The sequence below is a fragment of the Gossypium hirsutum genome, chromosome D07 (assembly GCF_007990345.1).
Source record: "Gossypium hirsutum isolate 1008001.06 chromosome D07, Gossypium_hirsutum_v2.1, whole genome shotgun sequence".
NCBI lineage: Eukaryota > Viridiplantae > Streptophyta > Magnoliopsida > Malvales > Malvaceae > Gossypium > Gossypium hirsutum.
Genome location: NC_053443.1, coordinates 57,555,243 through 57,576,494, shown reverse-complemented (window position 1 = coordinate 57,576,494; position 21,252 = coordinate 57,555,243). Strand labels below are relative to the sequence as shown.

General features: G+C 33.0%; 3 protein-coding genes across 4 annotated transcripts; 1 reads left to right on the top strand and 2 right to left on the bottom strand.

Annotated features, from left to right (window-relative positions):
• Nucleotides 1–1,728: 1,728 nt before the first annotated feature.
• On the top strand, nucleotides 1,729–5,206 carry LOC107958573 (serine/threonine-protein kinase STY13). The gene is made up of 6 exons (XM_016894383.2): nucleotides 1,729–2,448; nucleotides 3,647–3,768; nucleotides 3,924–4,120; nucleotides 4,233–4,407; nucleotides 4,648–4,782; nucleotides 4,867–5,206. Exons 1-6 carry the CDS (start codon nucleotides 2,145–2,147, stop codon nucleotides 5,071–5,073), a joined length of 1,140 nt encoding a protein of 379 aa, XP_016749872.1. The 5' UTR covers nucleotides 1,729–2,144; the 3' UTR covers nucleotides 5,074–5,206.
• Nucleotides 5,207–6,035: 829 nt separating this feature from the next.
• On the bottom strand, nucleotides 6,036–9,243 carry LOC107958574 (peptidyl-prolyl cis-trans isomerase CYP38, chloroplastic). 2 transcript variants are annotated; one of them, XM_016894384.2, is made up of 7 exons: nucleotides 8,908–9,243; nucleotides 8,331–8,624; nucleotides 8,057–8,256; nucleotides 7,041–7,276; nucleotides 6,691–6,833; nucleotides 6,503–6,574; nucleotides 6,036–6,418 (listed from the first exon to the last, which is right to left on the bottom strand). In XM_016894384.2, the coding sequence occupies exons 1-7, from the start codon at nucleotides 9,091–9,093 to the stop codon at nucleotides 6,191–6,193; spliced, it is 1,359 nt and encodes a 452-aa protein (XP_016749873.2). In that variant the 5' UTR covers nucleotides 9,094–9,243; the 3' UTR covers nucleotides 6,036–6,190. The 2 variants fall into 2 exon arrangements, with proteins under 2 accessions (XP_016749873.2, XP_016749874.2); XM_016894385.2 differs by having other exon boundaries at nucleotides 8,331–8,621; nucleotides 8,908–9,241.
• A 7,421-nt stretch (nucleotides 9,244–16,664) lies between these two features.
• Nucleotides 16,665–20,754, bottom strand: LOC107958575 (benzaldehyde dehydrogenase, mitochondrial). Its single transcript, XM_016894386.2, has 11 exons — nucleotides 20,426–20,754; nucleotides 19,707–19,844; nucleotides 19,481–19,623; nucleotides 19,253–19,406; nucleotides 18,929–19,158; nucleotides 18,717–18,806; nucleotides 18,452–18,625; nucleotides 18,234–18,371; nucleotides 17,924–18,061; nucleotides 17,737–17,798; nucleotides 16,665–17,125 (listed from the first exon to the last, which is right to left on the bottom strand). The coding sequence occupies exons 1-11, from the start codon at nucleotides 20,475–20,477 to the stop codon at nucleotides 16,852–16,854; spliced, it is 1,593 nt and encodes a 530-aa protein (XP_016749875.1). The 5' UTR covers nucleotides 20,478–20,754; the 3' UTR covers nucleotides 16,665–16,851.
• Nucleotides 20,755–21,252: the final 498 nt, after the last annotated feature.

Below are 21,252 nucleotides of genomic sequence, written 5' to 3'. Positions count from 1 at the left end.
TAATTACGGACACGATATTAATCACATAATTCAATACAATTCAATGAAATCAAACATAAATACATTCAATTTAATTTAGTCCTTTACTACTTTAATACTCGAAACATTTATATCATACAATCTATCCAATCAAATTTAGATTGGACTTAATAAATACAGTACAGGAACCTCAAGCTTTCAATTCATGACATAACTTTCTAACAGTTTTCAATTTATTCAATTTGATCTCTAATGTTAAATTTCAAAAGAAAAACTCACCTAGATTGTTGATTTTGGATCCAAATAACCAAAGCCCTTTTCTCCTTTGCTTGCTTCTTTGCCGAATTTAGAAGAAGGAAAAGAGAAAAATCCATTCTCTTTCATCCCACTAACTTGATATTCTAATACATGATTTTAAATTATAATTGGTTTAATGATCATAATAGTCATACTTATCCACTAAGTTAATAAAACATTGGTTAAATTGTGTTTGTCGCCATGTTTTATTTGCCACATTAATCCTCCATTATTCATTTATTCCATTTTTTATTCATTTTTTACTGTTTGCAATTTAGTCCTAGTATTATAATTATCAATCAATTCATGCTAATTTTACTAAATAATTTAATCTATCGCTACCATAGATGACGTAGATTTTCGCTTTTAAACTTAATCATCTCATTTAGTAATTCAACTTCAAAAACGAGTTTTTCTGACACCACTAAAAATTAGGTTATTACATATATAATTATTTTAATTATGTTTGTGAAACGTTATAGAAAGTGAATATTCATAATGGTTGATAAGTATTTCAATATTTAATTTGAGTAATTTAACAGTTTATTAGATTTTTAATTAATACTTAAATTTTTTTAATTCAAATTGAAATTTGTGTTTGAGTATGAATAAGAATTTTAAATTTAACTAAATAGATAAAGTCTTTTAGATTATGTCACAGAAGATTTGATATGCTATTTAACGGTTAAATTAAAGATTTTAATAATAGAAAAATATGATTGATATAACATTGATCATTTAGGGATATGCTTAAAAAGTTTTTTAGTTTGAGAACCAATTTAGAATGAAAATCATAGTTTGGGGATGTTCAAAGTCATTAACTCTTTTAATTTTACAATTTTGAGTATAATGTTTTTAAATAGGGATAAATTGTTGTATTTGCTCTTTTAAATGGAGAAATTATTTTATGGGCACTTTCTATCACAGCACATCATCTATTGCCTCTTCTCAATTATTTAATGTTATTTCAACAATTTCTTCTATGTCATTGACACATAATTTTGGTATTTTTTTCCCAAACACTACCCTGAACCTTGAATCATAAATCTTGAACCCTGGATTGAAATTCAAGGTTTAAGGTTTGGGTTTAGAGTTTATGTTTAGGGTTTAATGTTTAGATTTAGTTTAGGGTTTAGATTCTAGATATGGAAATTAAAGTTTAGGGTTTGGGATCCAAAGTTAATGTTAAAAAAAATTATCAAAATTATATGTGGATTACATAAAATAATTGTTAAAATATTATTAAATAATTAGAAAAGGAGATGAGAAGGATTTATAAATAATTTTTCTTTTTTAAATATTTACAATTAAATTAAAATTAAAGTTATATATATATATATGAAATCACAATCAAAATTATCTATATATTAAATTAAAATTGCAATCAAATTTAGATAAAATCATAAAGTTTTCTTTTAATGGATAAACCCTCGTTACCACATCACCCGTCGCCTTCAGGCAAAATCCATGTGCTCACATGCCTCTTCTCTGAGCTTTTGAAACAAACAAATAAACAAAATTATTAATAAAAAAAAACCCAGTCTTTTCTTTCCTCACCTTATTTATATATATTGGAAAGAAATCATTTTGATGGAATTTTTATAATCTTACACAGAAAAATTAACATGCTAAATTAAAAAACAAACTATAATATTATATTATATTATATTATATTATATTATATTATATTTTATATATACTTGTATTTTAGATCAGGATTGAGTTCTCTAGTTTTCAGTTGAGATTTTTGATAGAGACCCAGAATCAGAAATAGCTCAAAAAAGTAAGTGAAAGTGAAGAAAAACTTGAAGAGAAGATAGTTTTTGAAGAATAAATTTGTGTTTTCTTGGTTTGGGTTTTTTGAGAAGATGAAGGAGCAGAAAAGTGAAAGTGGAGGAGGGTTTGTAAGAGCAGATCAGATAGATCTGAAGAGCTTAGATGAGCAACTTCAAAGGCATCTTAGTAGAGCATGGACAATGGAGAAGAACAAGAACAGGAAAGAGGAAGGTGAGGACGGCGGCGGCGGCGGAGAACAGCTCAGGTCAAGCAGCAACACTGTGAGAAGACAAGAGTGGGAGATTGATCCTTCTAAGCTTATCATCAAAAGTGTAATAGCTCGTGGTACTTTTGGTACTGTTCACCGTGGTATTTACGATGGCCAAGATGTTGCTGGTATTCAACTTTTTTGCCTGTTTGAGTTTTATGTTTTTTTTTCTTTTTAGTACCCATTTCCCAAATTTATGTTGGCTTGGTTGGTGATTATGAAACTATAGAGATCTCGTTTCACTTGTTCTTCTGTTTCTCTTTTGGTTTCTTTGAAACCCCATCTTGAAATGAATTTTTCCATGCATGAAATAGTGTTAAGGATATGCATTAAGCATCCAAGGTTGAGATGTTAGGACAGTAGTGTTAATTATTGAATTCACATGGCTTGATTTGATTTGTGTGTAATTCAATATTTTAAGGGTGTTTAAGGGGATCTAATGTTTTAATGTTTATAAGCTCTTCAGCTACTGTTTTGATGGGTCTTATTTCAACTGTTACATTTGTTTGGCTGCTGAGAAAATGCAGGAAAATGAAACTAGAACTTTGGGTAAAAGAATCATGGAGGCCCCTAGTACGGGAGTCAGACAAACAGGCATTTTAACCGTTAAAAACTGGCATGGTTGATGGAATAACCAGAGAAACAACACTAGTTTTTAATAGTAGAAATAGATGAAATTTTTAATAGGACTGGTTTGCTTTTTGATGAAATGTACGGAGACTAATTTGCTCACTTTTTGAGTAGAGGGGCCAAAATGCAATTCGCCTATATGGTACTTTTACCCAGAACTTTGAAATCTTTCAAGTTTTAACAAGTTGATGCTAAGACCAACAACAATGCCAATGCATAGTACACCTAATAGTGAACAACAGGAAACATCTATCTCTACTTGAAAACCAACGATTTGTTAATGTAGCAAACAATTTCCTTTTTTCACAAACTAGTTTGTGATCAAAATTTGCTGATCTAACTTCTGTAAATCCGTGATTCACAAGATTTCTTTTGAAGTGGTTGTTAGTTGCACTGGCTTAAATGATGTTATACCTTTTTAGAAACTTTCATGTGTTCTAATTTGTTGCTGATATGCACTCGTCTTTTATCGTAACTTTTTGGTGATAAAAAGCTAGAAAAATTGAAAGAGCCTCATTGACATTGTGAACTTTTATATTTTGGCTAGCCATAAAGCTGCCAAATGGACCTTATCTATTAGAAAATACGATCCAAAGTATTTTCTGTTTGTGAAAAATGGAAAGTAGATGTTGGACCTTTGCTTGTGTTGTTCGTAAATGTTTACTTATCCCCTGTTTTTTCTTCCATCATGCTTAGTTAAACTTCTCGACTGGGGAGAAGAGGGTCACAGATCAGCGGCTGAAATAGCTTCACTTCGAGCAGCTTTTACACAAGAAGTTGCCGTGTGGCATAAGCTTGATCATCCTAATGTAACAAAGGTAATGTTTCTTATCCTGTATTGTTACCTTTTTCGGGTTTCTTCACTCTTTTCGACATCATTGAAATCAAATTAAAGTAGCCTAGTTTAATAATCTGTTTTATTGGTTGGATGCTTACATTTGTCTATAATCTGTGTTCTACATTTCTTATACAGTTCATAGGGGCGACAATGGGCTCATCGGACTTGAACATACAAACGGAAAATGGCCAAATCGGCATGCCGAGTAACATGTGTTGTGTTGTTGTTGAATATTGTCCTGGGGGTGCATTGAAGTCTTACCTGATAAAGAATAGGAGAAGGAAGCTGGCCTTTAAAGTAGTCGTTCAATTGGCACTAGATCTCGCACGAGGGTCAAATTCCTGTGCCTTATCTGTACTCTATTTTGTTCTCTTAGATTTACAATACACGAATGAAGTTCCTGGATCGTTTTCGTTGACACTGCTGCTTTCTAAACTTTTTTAGGTTAAGCTATCTTCATTCCAAGAAGATTGTCCATAGAGATGTCAAAACTGAAAACATGCTTTTGGACAAGACACAAACTGTGAAAATAGCCGATTTCGGGGTTGCTCGTCTTGAGGCTTCAAACCCTAATGACATGACCGGAGAGACCGGAACACTTGGTTACATGGCACCCGAGGTATGCACTATACTGCATTTTGTACTTTTAAATTTTGCTCTCTCTCTTGCTCCTAAATGGTCGGTTTGCTATTATAGTCAGCCCAACAAAAATTCCAGTTAGAATGATATAGGGCCGATTGTTGCTACTTCCGTGCGATCATTGATAACTCTGTTTTGGTTAAGCGAGTTTGCATACCTGACTTCTTTTCAGGTATCGTTCTGATATATCATCTAACATTGATGAATTGAAATGGGACAGGTCCTTAACGGCAATCCCTACAATAGAAAGTGCGATGTGTACAGTTTTGGTATCTGTTTATGGGAAATATACTGCTGTGACATGCCATATCCCGATCTCAGCTTCTCGGAAGTGACGTCAGCTGTCGTCCGCCAGGTAAATAAATCTATCTCGGTTTCAAAAAACTACAAGATTCCGATGATTATATATCAACTACACGAACATTTTAAACTTTCACAGAATCTAAGGCCGGAAATACCTCGTTGCTGTCCGAGTTCACTTGCAAACGTAATGAAGCGATGCTGGGATGCCAACCCGGACAAAAGACCGGAGATGGACGAAGTGGTGTCGATGATGGAGGCGATAGATACATCGAAAGGTGGAGGAATGATCCCACATGATCAAGCTCAAGGTTGTTTATGTTTTCGGAGATATCGGGGACCGTGACCTAAAGATATGTATTCAGGGATTAGGGTTCCAATTGATTCATATTGAATTGAAAATGGAAAGATGGGAATGCAATGTAAGATCCAAAATTGTGGAGTTTATTGACTAAGAAAATGTTTCACAATTTCTGCTATTTTAAACTGACCTTTTTGTAAAGCTTTTCTCTTCTTTTTTTTATGCTACACCTGAAAATGCTTCCAATTTGAAAAATGGTTAATTGTAGTCTTAACATATTTTACTATTAAAATAAAATTATTTTGAATTTTATAAATTAGGGAACTTCTTATTTTACATTTGTATCCTTGCATTTTAAGGATTATATTCTTCATATTATGAATCTAAAAATGGGAAATTCGAGTTCAATATCTTAATTAATTTAAATGATCATACCCTTGACTTCATATTTCATCTCTTAGTCAGGAACATTTTTATTTTAAATTATCAAACGCACTTTAATGGAAGTTTTTCAAAATTTTAATTTAAAGTTTTAAATAGAATCTTTGAGGTTTTATGAAAAATATTAAATTAATTTCCTTAATATCTTAAATCTATAATAATAAAAAATAAAAAAAAATTATTAAGCCAATTAAACTTTTTCAACACTTCAACTATCAGTTTTTGTTCTAGTTTCAGTATTTATCAATTTTGAGCCGTTTCCAATTAAATGGGTCCAACCCCTTTGTTTGAATCAGTATACCAGTCAATTCTCGGTTCAATTGGTCTGACTGGCCAATCCAATCATATTTCAAGAACACTAATCACATAATCAAATATTGACGTAATCCAAAACGAATGTAATTGTCAAGTTCAAATACCAAAGTGAAATATATATATATAAGTATCAAAGTGAAGGGTAAAAAAGTATGCAATTATAAGGTATAGAATGCATGAATCAGAAATGAATTGAAGTAAATTCATAGATGCAAATCAGTGTAGCATAAAAACAGCTTTGGTCCCGAAAAGACAAAATCATCACATTTTATTTAAAACCAAAAGAGAAAGAGAGTAGCAATGTAATAGTTCAACAAAACAATACATTCTGAGTTTGAAATGAATGAAATTAAGCACATCAAGTAAACTTAAATCATTTTTAACTTCAAAAACTACAAAATGGGTTTTAACCAGCTATCTTATAACTTGGATTAACCAAGTTTTCCAGACCAGAAACCACTTGAATTGACTCTATAACATCACCGACCTTTAGGTCTGCCAAAAAATCTTCATTTTCCGTCACGTATCCGAACACCGCATAGCGACCATCCAATATATTCGCATTACTCGGTGTTAGTTCGCTTTCTTTCAATAGCCAGAATACCTGGCTAGAAGCGGAATTATTCTCGAACTCCTGTCGGAAAATAAAGGGAAAGTTAAGAGAAAAGATACATGATACCAACAGGTGATGAAGAAATTAAGTTTAATGAATTCTCACATCTCGGGCCATTGCCATTGTTCCGAAAGCATTGAAGGGAAGCTTTGTTTGAGCTTTGTATAGACCAAGCTCCTGTCCGAAACACAAATACAAAACTCTTTTAAAGGTTTTGATTAAAGCATGGATTTGATATAACTTTTGTTCTGTCCGGCTCTATGGTTTAATAGGCGAGAAAAAAGAAAGCTTACCTCCAGTGTCGATCCATAAACAGGTGCCTTTTCCCCATCAACCATGATTTCTAATGGTATTGTTCGGGTTTTCTCAGTACTAGGATCAATAAAGCCCTCCGCTGGACCTTCAGGATCTCCGGTTTGGACAACAAATCCGTCCGCTGCAGCAAATACAAGGAGGTTTAAAATTCTAGGCATCTTTGCTGTCAATAATATGCACAGATATCTACCTCAAATATAGTAAAAACATGTTTCATTTTGTTCTATTTTGTTAATACCACGACAGATACAGAAACAATAATACAATGACCTTTGGGAACTTTCCATCCGCAAGGCAACGAGCATAACACAGCAGAATCAAATCTTACCTCTCTGAATTTCCATGCCGTCGTAGAAATGTCTTTGCACCAAATCAAGAAAGTTCCCAGCAGTTACTGGGGCATTATACCCGTCAAGGACTATATGGAATACACACTCCTCCAAATTCGGGTTGTCCTTGACTTTCACCTTCATATCCACAGCTGCTCTTCCCTTCAAAAGAGGCATACTTCGATATTCTTCGGGTACTTCATACGGGAAGCTATCCACCATATCCTCTTCAACACTGCAGAAATCCAATGCCCGAGGAAGATCTCAGCTGCAGTCAATGACAAGGTATCTATGAGAATAATTTAAGAGACTTGACTTTTTAAGTTGTCCTCAACTTCTATGATTAAAATATTATACAGTTTTCAAGGCATTACGGGCAGCCTACTCGCACCTCAGAAAACCCTTAAATTTTGTTAGTATAGCAATTTTCACCGACTCTGGCCCCGGTCAGTGCCAACAGGTCACTACACACATTTGCAGTTGTAGACCTAAACCCATTTTGGTACACTTGTTATCTTTGTTACTCGGATTTGGACATGTCGGAAATGGATATGTAAGTTCCATGTATTTAGAGGGTCTTTGTAAGGTTATATCCCTATACCCATGCTGGAAAATATGTCTAAAATGGAAGACAAACATGGGATTAAATTTGCCTCGCACGACGAGCAAATGATACAACTTGACCACTGTATGGCAGGTCAAAGTCAAACACAGAATTAGGTAAACTATGTTCTTGTTAAATGTTTTCAGTGCGCTTCAATTAAATTTGAAGCATTTTACCATTAAATTCAAAGCATATTAGGCAACACGGAGGGACTGCACATACGAATGCTGACTTCACTCATCCACAACTTTGGAAAACTACCATGTACAAGGTATTTTTCAGTTAACTTTGCAGAGCTACCGGAGATTAAAGCATTATAAACCTTTTAATATCCGAGCTTTGTTCGAAGGTGTATAATACTAAGCAGAAAAAAGCTAACCTACAGCACTAAATTTTGATTGAGATACTCACTCTCCAACATATTTAAGCAGCTCCTTCTGTTTAGGTGCCACTGCATCTCTATTCCGACCCTCCACAATCTGTTGTAGTTCTTCCATCCCGATTTCAAGCTTATCGAGCAATTCCACACCATGGTCTTTCTTTGATTCAGCTAATCCTGAGATAATTAAACTTTTCCCTTGCTTGAGGGATCGAGATGCTTGCTTCACATTCTACACTTTACACAAAAGATGAGCATTGGTTATCATGAATACGGCAAAGTTAGTTTAAAGCAAGGGAGTCTTACTCTCTCAACAGAATCAAGCCCCCTGACACCGGCAACCTTGAGACTCTCTGTTATATCTTCAAGTGGCTTTTGTACTTCTCTTATAGCTTTATTATCAATTGGCAGTGCATATCTCAACAATGCTCCAGGATCCTTTATAGGAGGCCCCGAGATTAAAACCGATAAATCGGGCAATGAAGGATTAGCTGCATAAGCCATAGGAGATGAATCCAATGATGGCATTCCAATTATCAATCCAGCAGCCAAAGCAACTGAGATTGCACATTCCTTCAGTGAAAATGACCTCATTTTCTGCTGAAAAAAAAAACTTTGTACCTCATCAATGGCATAAAAAACCAATATTTGTGATTGCTAGTGTTTGATCAAATTACTCACCAATGGACCATATATATATCCCCTAAAATTCAAAGCAGTATCATCCACTAGGCATATTAACTGATCAAATACATATATAATGTTGGGTTTTCACCCCTGAATCAAAGCTAAACCCTAAAATGTAGCATTATAACTCAAAAAGCAATAAACACCATATTAAAAAACTATCAAACTAAAGTAAACAAAAGAAAAGAAACCCAACCTGCCCATTTTGAAGCTGACATTGAACATGCTTCTGGGAAGTACATTTGGGCAAGAAGTGCCTATTCCACCATGAAAAACTCTTGTGAGTACTTAGAAAGCTTGAACCTTTAGTGGGTATTCTTGGATTAATCAATTTGGAGGCAGTCAAAGAAGAGCAACAATTGAAAGAGATGATAGTGGACATATTAAAAGATGATGTAAGAGTAGTAATGTATCAAAGGTGTTTGAGGAACAAAAAGGGGCAATGGAACTTTTGGTCAAATAAAAAGTTTTGAGATTGAGAAAAGGATAAGGTTGTTTGTTCAGACAGGAAATTGCAAATAAAATGTTCATCCTCACTCTCTGGATAAGATTTCCCTTTTGGATTTTGGATAGGGGACCTGAGATTATGTTTGGGGGTTTAATTAAAAATATTTAAAATTTCGAGCGCAATGAGAATTTTTTTAAAAATCAGGGGGTTTAATGAAAAGTTTTAAAATTTTTGGAGGGATTTAAATAAAAGTTTCAAAATTTTATTTGACCATTTAAAAATGTTTGGTCTGACTCAAAAAGGTTTGGCCCTTTTATTAAAAAAAGTTTAATTATCATTAGAGCAACATTTTAATTAAAATGTAACAATTGGGTATTTAGTGAAGTTGGAAAATTCGATTTTGGGTTGGTTTCTTTAAATTGGATCATCTGGGGAGCCAAATCGAGAGGTTTCGGGAGTGGACACGGTGTTGGTTAGGAATTCCACTAATTAGTAAATAAGCAATAATTATGAGAGTTTAATTTAGAGAGTTTAGTAATTAAAACTTATGGACTAAGTTGCAAAGTTAGTAAATTAGTGAGGTTAATGTGTGAATATTAAGAAGTGTGATTTAGAGAGATAGAGATCCTTAAGTTGCAATTTGATCAAGCCTATTTTAGCATACTTCTCTTCATGTTTTCGTAGTTTGAAATGAGTAGGATAGTTAAAATTTAAGCTAGACTGCAGTTTGATTAAAGATCTCTTGAGTTTTAGGGTGAGTTTGGATGGGCGGTGCGTTTACCTGCGGTTAGTGTAAAAACAGCAGTGGCGGTGAGATTAGACATTGTAGCGATACTGTAGCGTGAGACAAAAAGTAAACTAAACACACCGCACCACACTCAATCGCCCATCCAAACCCACCTTTAGTGTGAGAGAGGGATATAACTCATGTTTTTGGTAAAATTAGGATGTTCCGAAGTCATTAGTATGGAATCGAATGTTAGATCTTAGGTTTAGTTTTCAGTAAAAGTGAGAAAGTGTCTTGTTATATTGATTTGCATCCCATTAATAGATTTTAGTGTTTTAATGCTTGAAAACCTTGTTTCATTGTTTTGATTGGTTGTTGTAGCTAAAGACATGATCGGGACATCAAAGGTCGAGGGGAAGGAAAAAGTTGTAGAAACTTGATCATTTGGTTTGTATTAGCTTAATCCAATTACTTAGTGTAGCTTATTAAGTAATTTAGCTTAGATTTTGTCTGTTGATGTTAAGGTTGAATGATACATATCGGTATCGCTACAATAATTTGACAGAATGCAAAATTCAATAGCACAGGGACCAAGTTCTGATACCTAAGGCCTTAGGTATCGGTACCTAGGTCCCTGAGCAATACTAGTGCATTGCTTTGGTACTTTGAGTTGTTCGAGGCCCGTATTTGATATATATTCCTTATCATCATTTGTTAGTTCTTGATATGGTTCTTCATGGTGCAAACATTATGTAGCTTAATTATAAAAAAACTTAATTTGGAGAAAACCTTATACTATGTTATAACTCTCTTTATACATAAATTAGGTTTAAAATAATATAAAATTTATAATATATAACTTTTATAAAAAAAGTTTTTATAAAGTGGGGTGATTCACTTATACCGGTGTAAAATTAAAATAGTTTTACACTCTTCCTTATATTTTTATACAATTAATATTTTATATTCTATTCATATATATCATTTATGACAAATTTAACGTACATTTAAAATTTTTAATTATATGGGTTATGTCAAAAACTTTGAACTATTCAATAATTATTTATATACAATATTTTAGATCGATATGGTAGAGATATCAGATCGGTTCAAAAATTTACATGCATGACAAGTACAATTATATAAATAAGTTCAATAGTTGAATCGTTAAAAAATTAATTGTACAAAAATATACAGTAACAGAACAGGGGTGTCTCAACATATCTATTATAAAATGAGGCTTTTAAATTAGTTAAGTAACTATTAGAAAATTATAATTTTTATTTAAATTTTATTTTTTAGCTTTTAGAGATGTAAAATTAGCTTTTAAATTAGACATTATTTGATATTCAGTGTATAAAAAATAATAGATTCTAAAATATTCTTGAGGAAATTTTATTATTTCATTATCAACATTTTTATCAAATCGTCTATTTTTATGAATAATACAATTTTAATGAAATTTAGGTTCTATCTCCATCTCAATATATATTTCTTTAGTACACGTTCATTTTTCCTATATTTAAAAAAATATGAAAGAAGACCTTTTAATTGTTCTATAGCTACATGACTTCATGTCACTTGTAATAGATATTTTAGGTTATTTTCGCACTTAACGAGTTTATTTTCTAAGCATTTTATAATTAATTATTATATTTTTAGTATTAATAGGTTAGGATTAAAATTTAATAAAAAAAAGGGTTTTAACATATTTTTTAGTGTTGATGACTTATTAGGTCGACACGGGCCTTAGGTAGGTTTAATTTGGATATTTAAGTGTGCAGGAGACTTAATTTTAGGCCCAATTGACATAAGAACTTGGGGTGAGTGACGCACAAGCTTCCTGAACCATGAAAGCATGATAAAAATGTCCAAAGCCACAAAAATGTCTTGCGTGGCACGACACACAATGTTTGTGTTGCAACACGTAGCCTTGTGTTGAGCCACATCAACCAGTGTTGAGCCATAAAGCCTGAACATGAGTTACAAGTAAGGATGACATCAACAACCGTATTTTGGCATATTCTTGAAGATTTTATCTCTTACTTCCACCCAAAGTATCAAGGGCATATCAAGCATAAAGTGCACATATTTTAACCTATAAATAAGAAGTTTCTGTATACAAATGAGAGCATCAATCCATCAACTCATTCATCAAACACAATTTTTTTTTTAGTTTTCTTTTCTTTTAAGTTTTATTTGGAGCTTTTTTATTCCGATGTGAAGACAATAGTGAATGGAGATTGCTCCGGCATCAAGCTTCAATAATATTCACGAGCATTCTCCTATCTCTTTCTTTATTCTTTTATTTATGCTTTGTTAACTTGATCAATTAACTATCGTATGAATATTAGAATAATTTCTTATGTTATTTCATTTCTTGCATGATTCGTTAATTAAACTAAGTAATTAATCGAGTCGAGTAATTAACAAAAGAATACGAGTTCATAATAGGATTAGTTGGTATAGATTATGCGTTTCTAAATCCTAGGCTTGAAAATCCTAGGAAGTTAAGAATACGAGTTCATAATAGGATTAGTTGGTATAGATTATGCGTTTCTAAATCCTAGGCTTGAAAATCCTAGGAAGTTATCATAAGGGAGACGAGATCGGGAGATAAGTCGAATCGAGTAAATTGTAGTTTATCCTGATGGAGAAAGTGAGATTGGGAGATAAGCGAGTATTCTCCGATTAATTAATTAGTAAAGGTCGGGAGGTAATATTAAGTAATTAATCGCTAATTCATATTAAAACCCAAATTTTGAAATTAGTTAATCTTTTGTTTATTAATTAGGGATTTAATCGAATATAGGCTAGAGGTTCACATTGTCAACACTAGGAATAGGAAAGTCCATTAGGATAATTTAAGTTTAATAATTTAATTAGTTCAATAAATCTCTTGATTTGGACTAACACTAGTAATTCATAACTCGATTTGATTAGTAATTATTTTCTGTAATTAATTTAATATTAATTTCTCCAATATGCAATCCCTTGGGTACGATCCTCGAAATACTTCCAAATATTTCGTTATACTAACTGTATTACAATTTGACCCGTATGCTTGCGAACATCGCCAATTTAATTTCTTATATTTTTGGGTGTGATATTTTTATTATAAATGATAACACGTTTATAAGCGGTCACGTAATGACCCGATAGTCACGGGTGTCGAAAAATGTATTTTTTTGGACTCTGTTTTTGTAAATTGGACTCGTAAATATTTATTAAAAATGTTTATGAAGTCATTTTGTAGTTAATTAGGTTTTGGTTAAGTGGATCTGCATGAATTAGGAATAATTAGGTATAAGGACTAAATTGCATATAGAGTGAAAGTTAAATTATAGATTAAAAAATTAAAGGGATTAAAGAAGCAATTATGCCAATGATCATAAATGAGGCGGTATAAGGGTAATATTAATATAAAATTTAAAGTTAATATATTATAATAAATTTACTTAATATTTAAGTATATATATTATATTATATTAATAAAACAAACAAATATAAGAAAAAGAAAGCCAAGCCAAAACGAAAAAAGAAAGAAAGCCACGGCTTTAGGGGTTTCAATTTTCCAAGTTCAATTGGTTAGTCAATTTAGTTCATTTTTCTTGTAATTTTTATGTTTTTGGAATCTCGGTATTAAATATTACTCGACCCATGCCGAAATTTTAGAAATTATTGAGTTTTAAGTGTTGTTAATATTGAATAATTTTAGTATTAGGGATTAAATTGATAGATTTTTAAGTTAGAAATGAAAAAGGATTGAATTGTAGAATAAATTGTAAATTTTGAGTAATAGGGACTAAATTGTGAAAATTTTGAAATTTAAGAATTTAAGTGAAAATAGGGAGTTAAATTTAGTTTAAAGTGGAATTTGTATGAAAATATAAGATTACTTGTGAAGAAATAAAATTAGTCTCGGTTTAAGGACTAAATTGGAATTTAGGAAAATATTGAGTAAAAATTGAAACTTTCAATATGAAATTAAATTGTGTTGTATTGATGAATTTTAATTGTTTTAATTTCGTAGCTAACGTCGTACTAGAATCCTCGACTAAAAAGAGGAAAATAAAGTCGACGAGGAATAGCTCAGAATTTTTGGTTTGTATTTCTATAATCCAAGCTTAGTTATTAATTGTATTTTTTATTTAATGCATATAGTAAGTGTTGAGATGAGTATTTGACACTTTGTCATTGAATTGAATTTAAGTTGATTGAATGGATTGAATTGGTATATATATTGAATATATTGATTATTTGAATTGAAATGAATATTGGTTGTATTTGAAAAGTGAACTGGAACCCTATTAACTGTAACGGTTGAGTCGGCTATAGATGGCATGCCATAGGATTGGAAGAGTTCAAGGATTTCTTCGACTTCGAGTTGATGAGACACTAGGTGTCAATTTACTACTTTGAATTATCCAATGAGGCACTGGGTGTCAAACTGGTGTGTTTGGTTGGATCCGTGTATTCGTCCAAGCCCGAGTCGTGTTAATAGGGGTAATTAATTGAAATGACACTATGATTGATATTAGATGATATGTGAAATGAAAAGGGGACAGTGAATTGAAATATGGATTGAGACACATGAATTGTGTATTCATGAATTGGATATGGAATGGACAATATTGTTGTTTAAATGATGTGTGTATCATATTGTGAAAAGCTATTATATAGCAAATGATGAGAATTCAGTATGGTATGAATGATGTATTTATGAATTGAATATTGAATGACTAATGTCATTGTATGAATAAATGTGGTTTTTAATATTCAATTGTGCTTATAATTAAAATGTGCATATTATATTATCTTGTTTTTAAATATTCGAATTATAGAAATACCACTGAGTTTTACTTAGCGTATGGTTTTGTTTTCCGTGCTCAGGTTAGGTACTTAATTTTGATTGTTGATTCAGCATCCAACAACGATCTCGAACTCAAAAATGGTGATATTTATCCTTTTGAAATGTGTCGGCATGTACCTAGGGTGTCTAAATAATAGTTATTTTGTGAGTTGTTTGTAAATGAGGTTATAAATATAATGTTAGTTTGGTATATATATAAACATGTAAAATTAAGTTAATATTTAAGTGTTCATGAATTAGGCAAAATAAATTGAATTAGGCATGATTTAAAATGATGATTTGAATGATGTTTTAATGATATGAAATGATGATATAGTTGTGGTACCCTATGAGGATACATTGGTTAGGCACCTAGGATGTTTGTTTGATATGATTTGGATGTGTTTGATTGTGTTTTGAATTGGTTAAATGAATGATTTTTGAGTTGCTTATTGTCCAAGCTTGTAGGGAATGGCAAACTTGTTATTTAAGGTATATTTTGAGTCCACATGGCTAGACACACGGGCGTGTGACTGGGCCGTGTGAGACACATGGCTAGCATACAGGCGTGCTAGGCCATTTTGAAAGGGCACACGGTCTAGCACACGGGCATGTGGCTCGGCCGTGTGACCCAAGTCAGAAAGTTACATGGGTACAGACACGAGCTGGGACACGACCGTGTGTCCCTACTTCAAATTCCCACACGGTCTAAGACACGGGCGTGCCTCTTGGCCATGTAAGTCACACGGCCTGACCACACAGCCATGTGAACCCTGCAGCTTTGAAAATTTTTAATATTTTTCGAAAAATTCTCTGAGTTTCCGAATTAGTCTCGATTTGTTTCTAACGCATCTTTTGGGCATCGAGGGCTCGAATAAGGAACAGTATGTATGAATTTAATTGGTTTTTGACCTGAATATAATATGATAAGAAATGTTTGTAATTTATGTATGTTTGATCAATAAGCTTCGGTAATGCTCTAAAACCCTATTCCGATGACGGATGTGGGATAGGGGTGTTACAGTCACTACATCAATTCATATATCTTTTGATTGTAAAATTTTACTAACCGAATTCACAAGAAATAATATTTCATACCAAATAGTCATGCCTAATAAAAACTCAAAAGTTTCAAACTCATATGTTATTAAACATTCAACTTCACTTTTGACTTTAAAATCATCACTAACTTCAACTAATTTCTATAAAGCATATCTTATTTGTGGAGCTTGAAATCTTATTTGTGACAATGATTTAAGAGTTAGGCTCGGTAGACCTTTCCATCTTGCATTGAAGAAGAAATAATGAATATATCGCTATAGTACTCCAAAAACAAAATACTACTAGTCATTTTCTTTCATGTTTTTCTCCATTTGCCAACTTTTGGATATAATGTGCGGTTGAAAAGCGTCTTGAAAAAGTATTCTTAGGAAAATCTATATGGACAACTTTAATGGGACCTTTTTCTACTATAAGGTCTTTCAAGCTTGTATAGTCCATTGACTTGGATCATAAATACTTTTAGCTGTGGGATTTGAACTGTTTTTGTTAACTAATACTTTTTTTTCTTCTTATTCTATTATATATTCAACTGTTGGGAATTTTCCATTCGGAGGATCATGTCCTTGCATATATATGTTTGAAATGTTTGAGACAATGATTTTGAACATGAGTGTTGAATTTGGAACAACCAATTCTCATTCTAGTATTAATGATATAAGTTATAAATGAGCTGAAAAGTTAATCAGTATTGAGTACGATAATAAGATATATTGTGCTTTGAATACGATATTGTTAGAAGAGAAAAACATAAATCTCGAATATAGGCCATAAAACAGACATTAAAAATATCGAAAAAAAGATAAACTAACTGGAAAAAGTACCCAAACATCAAAATGTGTGTTCAATAAAGATACATTTAAAATATTATTTTAAGCCTTTTTTCTTATTCATATATTTAAAACATTATGCCCCATACTCATCCAAATATGAGCAAATTATCAGTTCAGGAATGATCCTACCATACGCTGATCATTCAAAATTTAAAAAACTGGCAGCTTATTAGTTCAAGTTTAGATTCATGGCAATTTGTAAGAAAACAAACAAACAAACATTACAACCATGCTGGGTTCTTCAAAGGAGTGACAACTGCCTTGACTTGCAAGTAACTTGAAAGGCCATAAATCCCTTTCTCTCTTCCTTGACCACTCATCTTGAACCCGCCAAATGGGACTGCAGCATCAAATATGTCGTAGCAGTTAATCCATACCGTCCCGACTCGCAATGCTCGAGTCAAGGTGTTGGCGGTTTCGATATTCTGAGTGAAAACTCCGGCAGCCAATCCATATGAAGATGCATTTGCCCTTTGTACCACCTCTTCAAGATCCCTATTGTAAATCAAAGCATTGTTGAAGATTCAATCAATTTAAAGAACCACAAAGAAATTTGTAAATAACATATGTAACTAGAACTTGAGTGGAGTATTGGATCTGGGTATTTGTCTGTCACGAGTATGATCAAACTTTTCGATTTTTTTTCCCACGCACGTGGAGGAATGCACCTCATTCTTATTTGAACATGGGTTCGGGCAAAGGTGAAGCTAGAAATTAGTTTTGGAGCACCGAAATTGAGTTGTGTGTTTTTTAAGAGTTAACATGCAATTTCATCATTATAATAGCTTATATATCTATAATTTTTATAAAATTAAATTAAAATTGTCATTTTACGGGTCAAAGTGCAATTTGATCATTTACAAATTATAATTTTATAAAACATAAAGGGACCAATGTGATCTTTTCCATTTTAGGGGGCCCTAGCCCCTCCCAATCCCCCTTGGTGCCGCCCCTGGGTTCGGGGATATGGCTCTTCATTTTACAAGAAGTGCTCGTATCTTACACTCATCCGTCACCTATTTGAGCATAGGTGCTGGCATGTGGCCTTCTAAGGAACCTCCAAAATATATGAAAAAAAATTGAATATACCCGTATTTGACACTTACTTGAACTTTGAGATGGATTGTACTGGACCAAATATCTCATCTTTAGCTATCAACATGTCATCCTGATTGATGTTAGAATGGAAATCATATTAGCATGGCACTTTAGGATTAAAATGAACAAAAAGGAAAATTATCAACATCTTAATCAAAATTATTTCATATATATACATATATGTTGATATGATACCTGAACATTGGAGAAAACAGTGGGTTGAATATAGTAGCCTTTGGAGCCAAATTGTTCACCTCCAGATTCAAGAGTAGCTCCACTTTCAATGCCAGACCTTATGTACTTGAGGATCTTCTTGAATTGCTCATTATCAATCTGATTTATAAGAAAGCCAACAAAAAATAAAGTTTTTTTCATGCATTTGATGTGTTTGATTTTGGATCATCAATTCCTCGATGATAAAACATATGTGACTATAAAGTTGGCACAAGCCAATGTTCAAGCAATGGAAGAACCATGAATCTCTGAGGACATCTAAGGGTCAAACCTGAGGGCCTTGTTCGATCCCCGTCTTGAAAGGATCCCCGACTACTCGTTTCAGTGCTCGAGCCTTTGCTTTCTCTACGAACTCATCATACACGCTTTCGTGTACCAAAGTGCGAGAACCGGCACAACAACACTGACCCTGCAGCAGATGGATGTAATGCTATGACATCAATTCGACATATCCTATTGGTTTATATTATAGGATTTGAATGAACAAACCTGGTTAAAGAACAAGGCTGAATGTGCAAGCTCAACAGCCTTGTCAACGTCAGCATCTTTGCACACAATGAACGGAGATTTTCCTCCGAGTTCCAATGTTACCGGTTTAAGGTTGCTTTTTGCAGCGAGTGCGAGTACAATCTTGCCTGTAGCAGTGGAACCTGTAAATGATAACTGCAAAACACAAACTGTTTAGATCCAATCTCATCTTAAACACACCACAAATATTGAGAAAAATGAAATTTATCCAGAGCTTGTATGATACCTTGTTGACATTCATGTGACTTGAAAGTGCTGCACCAGCTGTAGGACCAAATCCAGAGACCACATTTAGAACACCAGGAGGAAGTCCAGCCTGAGCGACAGAGAATGTTATTCAAAATAATTAGATGTCACCGTTGGTAGATGATTCCGAAATGCCAAGAAATCAACAAATCGTGATGTTAGTCAGAATGTAAAGAAGAATATCAGAGATACCTCATGAAAAAGCTTGGAAACATAGATAGCCGACAGCGGTGTCTGCTCTGCTGTCTTCAGAACAACCGTGTTACCGCAAGCTAATGCCGGACCAACTTTCCAGGAATACAATAAAAGAGGAAAATTCCATGGAATGATCAGCCCACATACACCATATGGTTCATGCAGTGTTTGAACATGATGTTGTCCATCAGCTGGAACTGTGAATCCATGAATCTTGTCCGCCCACCCTGAAGAATATAGGGAACCAGTTTAAGCTTTGGATCCAAGTATCGACATTATAAAGGCAAGATAACGAAAGGGTGTGATGTGAGTTGCACCTACCGGCATAATATCGGAACATTCGCACAACCATCGGTATCTCAATCTTAGCAGCTTGCTCATAAGGCTTCCCATTGTCCCAAGTTTCAAGTTTCGCTACCTCTTCAGTGTGCTTCTCGAGCAAATCGGCGAAACGCAACATTATACGCGACCTTTCCTATTGATATTACAGAACAAGAATGAGCTCAAATTCTCACATATGCATTATGCAAAAGAAAAGCAGTACGTTACATAAGCAGTCATCTTAGGCCATGGTCCTTCGTCGAAAGCTTTACGAGCTGCAGCAACCGCACGATTTACATCTTCGAGATCTCCTTCTGCAACTCGAGCAATTACATCTCCTGTCCTAGGATCAACTGTAGGGAAGGTTCTTCCTAAAACCAGAGCAAAAAAATAAATTAAACATACTCATGTCAGACACATGCACTCAACACTCATACCCAAATCGAGTTCTAACCTGATGCAGCATCAATAAATTGTCCATTGATGAGAAGCTGAGTATGATCTACTTGAATAGATGGATGTATAGGTTCATCAATCGCAGCAGCAGCAGTACTAAAGCTATTAATTCTTCTTCCCCAACTTGAAAACCTTCCTGCATTACATCATTGATTTTCTTTTTTCTTTCAAGCTTTTAATCAAACAATATAAAGTGTTTTCACTCATTAAATCACAAATAGCATCACAATATAACAAGTAATGTCAAGATCCACACCATCCTGCAAAAGTATAAGTTTAAATCTATATACATATATAAATATATATATATCACAAGGGATCATCACAAATTTTTAATAAAAATCATGAATCATTAGTAAATGGTGGCATGTGAATGATAAATTTTGAAAGTGAAATATGGTATCGGAAAGTGAGAAGAAAAAACAGAATACCAGAGACTCAACGACAAGTGTCCTTTTTAAACTGTGTAGGCAAAGATACCCTAGGGAAAATGACATTGGAAAAGCAAAGCTGAGGGAAGAAAAACACAGAAAACAAGGACTGTGTTACAGATAATTTTTCCAGTTTTTGTTTTTTAATTTTCCCATGAAACCAAAATGAGGATCAACCCAAGGAACCAAATGAACTTGGTTTCAGTTTCATTAAGTTTTGAGCTTGAGAAAGCTAACCAAAAAAAAAAAGTAAAGCATTCACTTGAGACAGAGAAATGAATAGTACCCAAAGAAGTTGCAGAAGAAGATAAGAGAGAGGAAATCCTTCTGGCAGCCATTATCAAAGCTTTGTGAATGTTTTTGACGTTTGATTCTCTTAATATGATTATTTTTCAACTGGAATTTAAGGACAAGAAGTTGGTTTTGTAGACTTTTTGCTTTTTTATCTCAAGTACTAATTAAATTTCCATAAATTGGTTAATCATTATCCTATATTACGTCATTACTCATGAATTTTGGTGATCAGTTTTTAGGATAAAAGAAGGAGAAAGTTGGCACCTATAACCTGACACAAGAAGAGGAAAATACTCTTAAAAAAGAAGGGCTAAATTTAGATTTTTGGTACTAAAGGACAAGAAGAGTATATAAAATGGGTTGCTTGTTCTTATCGAATTATATTTATACTATCAGAGTTACATATGGCATGCTAAATGTAGTTGTATAGTTATTCTATTAGTTATATTTATTTTTAACAGTTAAAATAAATGAAATATTTAATAGAAATGACTAATTTACTATTTAGTTTAACATACAGTAATTAATTTACCCATTTTTTTATGTAAATGAGATAAAATATAATCTAATTCTTAATATAAGGATTTTCATGATACTTTAACCTCAATTTGGCTAACATATAAAAATCAATCAACAATCTACAAAATTTTAACTATGAGTTATGTTAAAACTTGTTTGGAGCAATGGTTAGAATTTTCATTTAGTACAAAAATGGCACAGATTTAAACAAGGGTATCGATATCATATCGGTATCGATTATATCGAGTGATATAAAATGTTGCGGTCCTAAACTAGTGCCAAGTACTTTAGGTTCTGTTT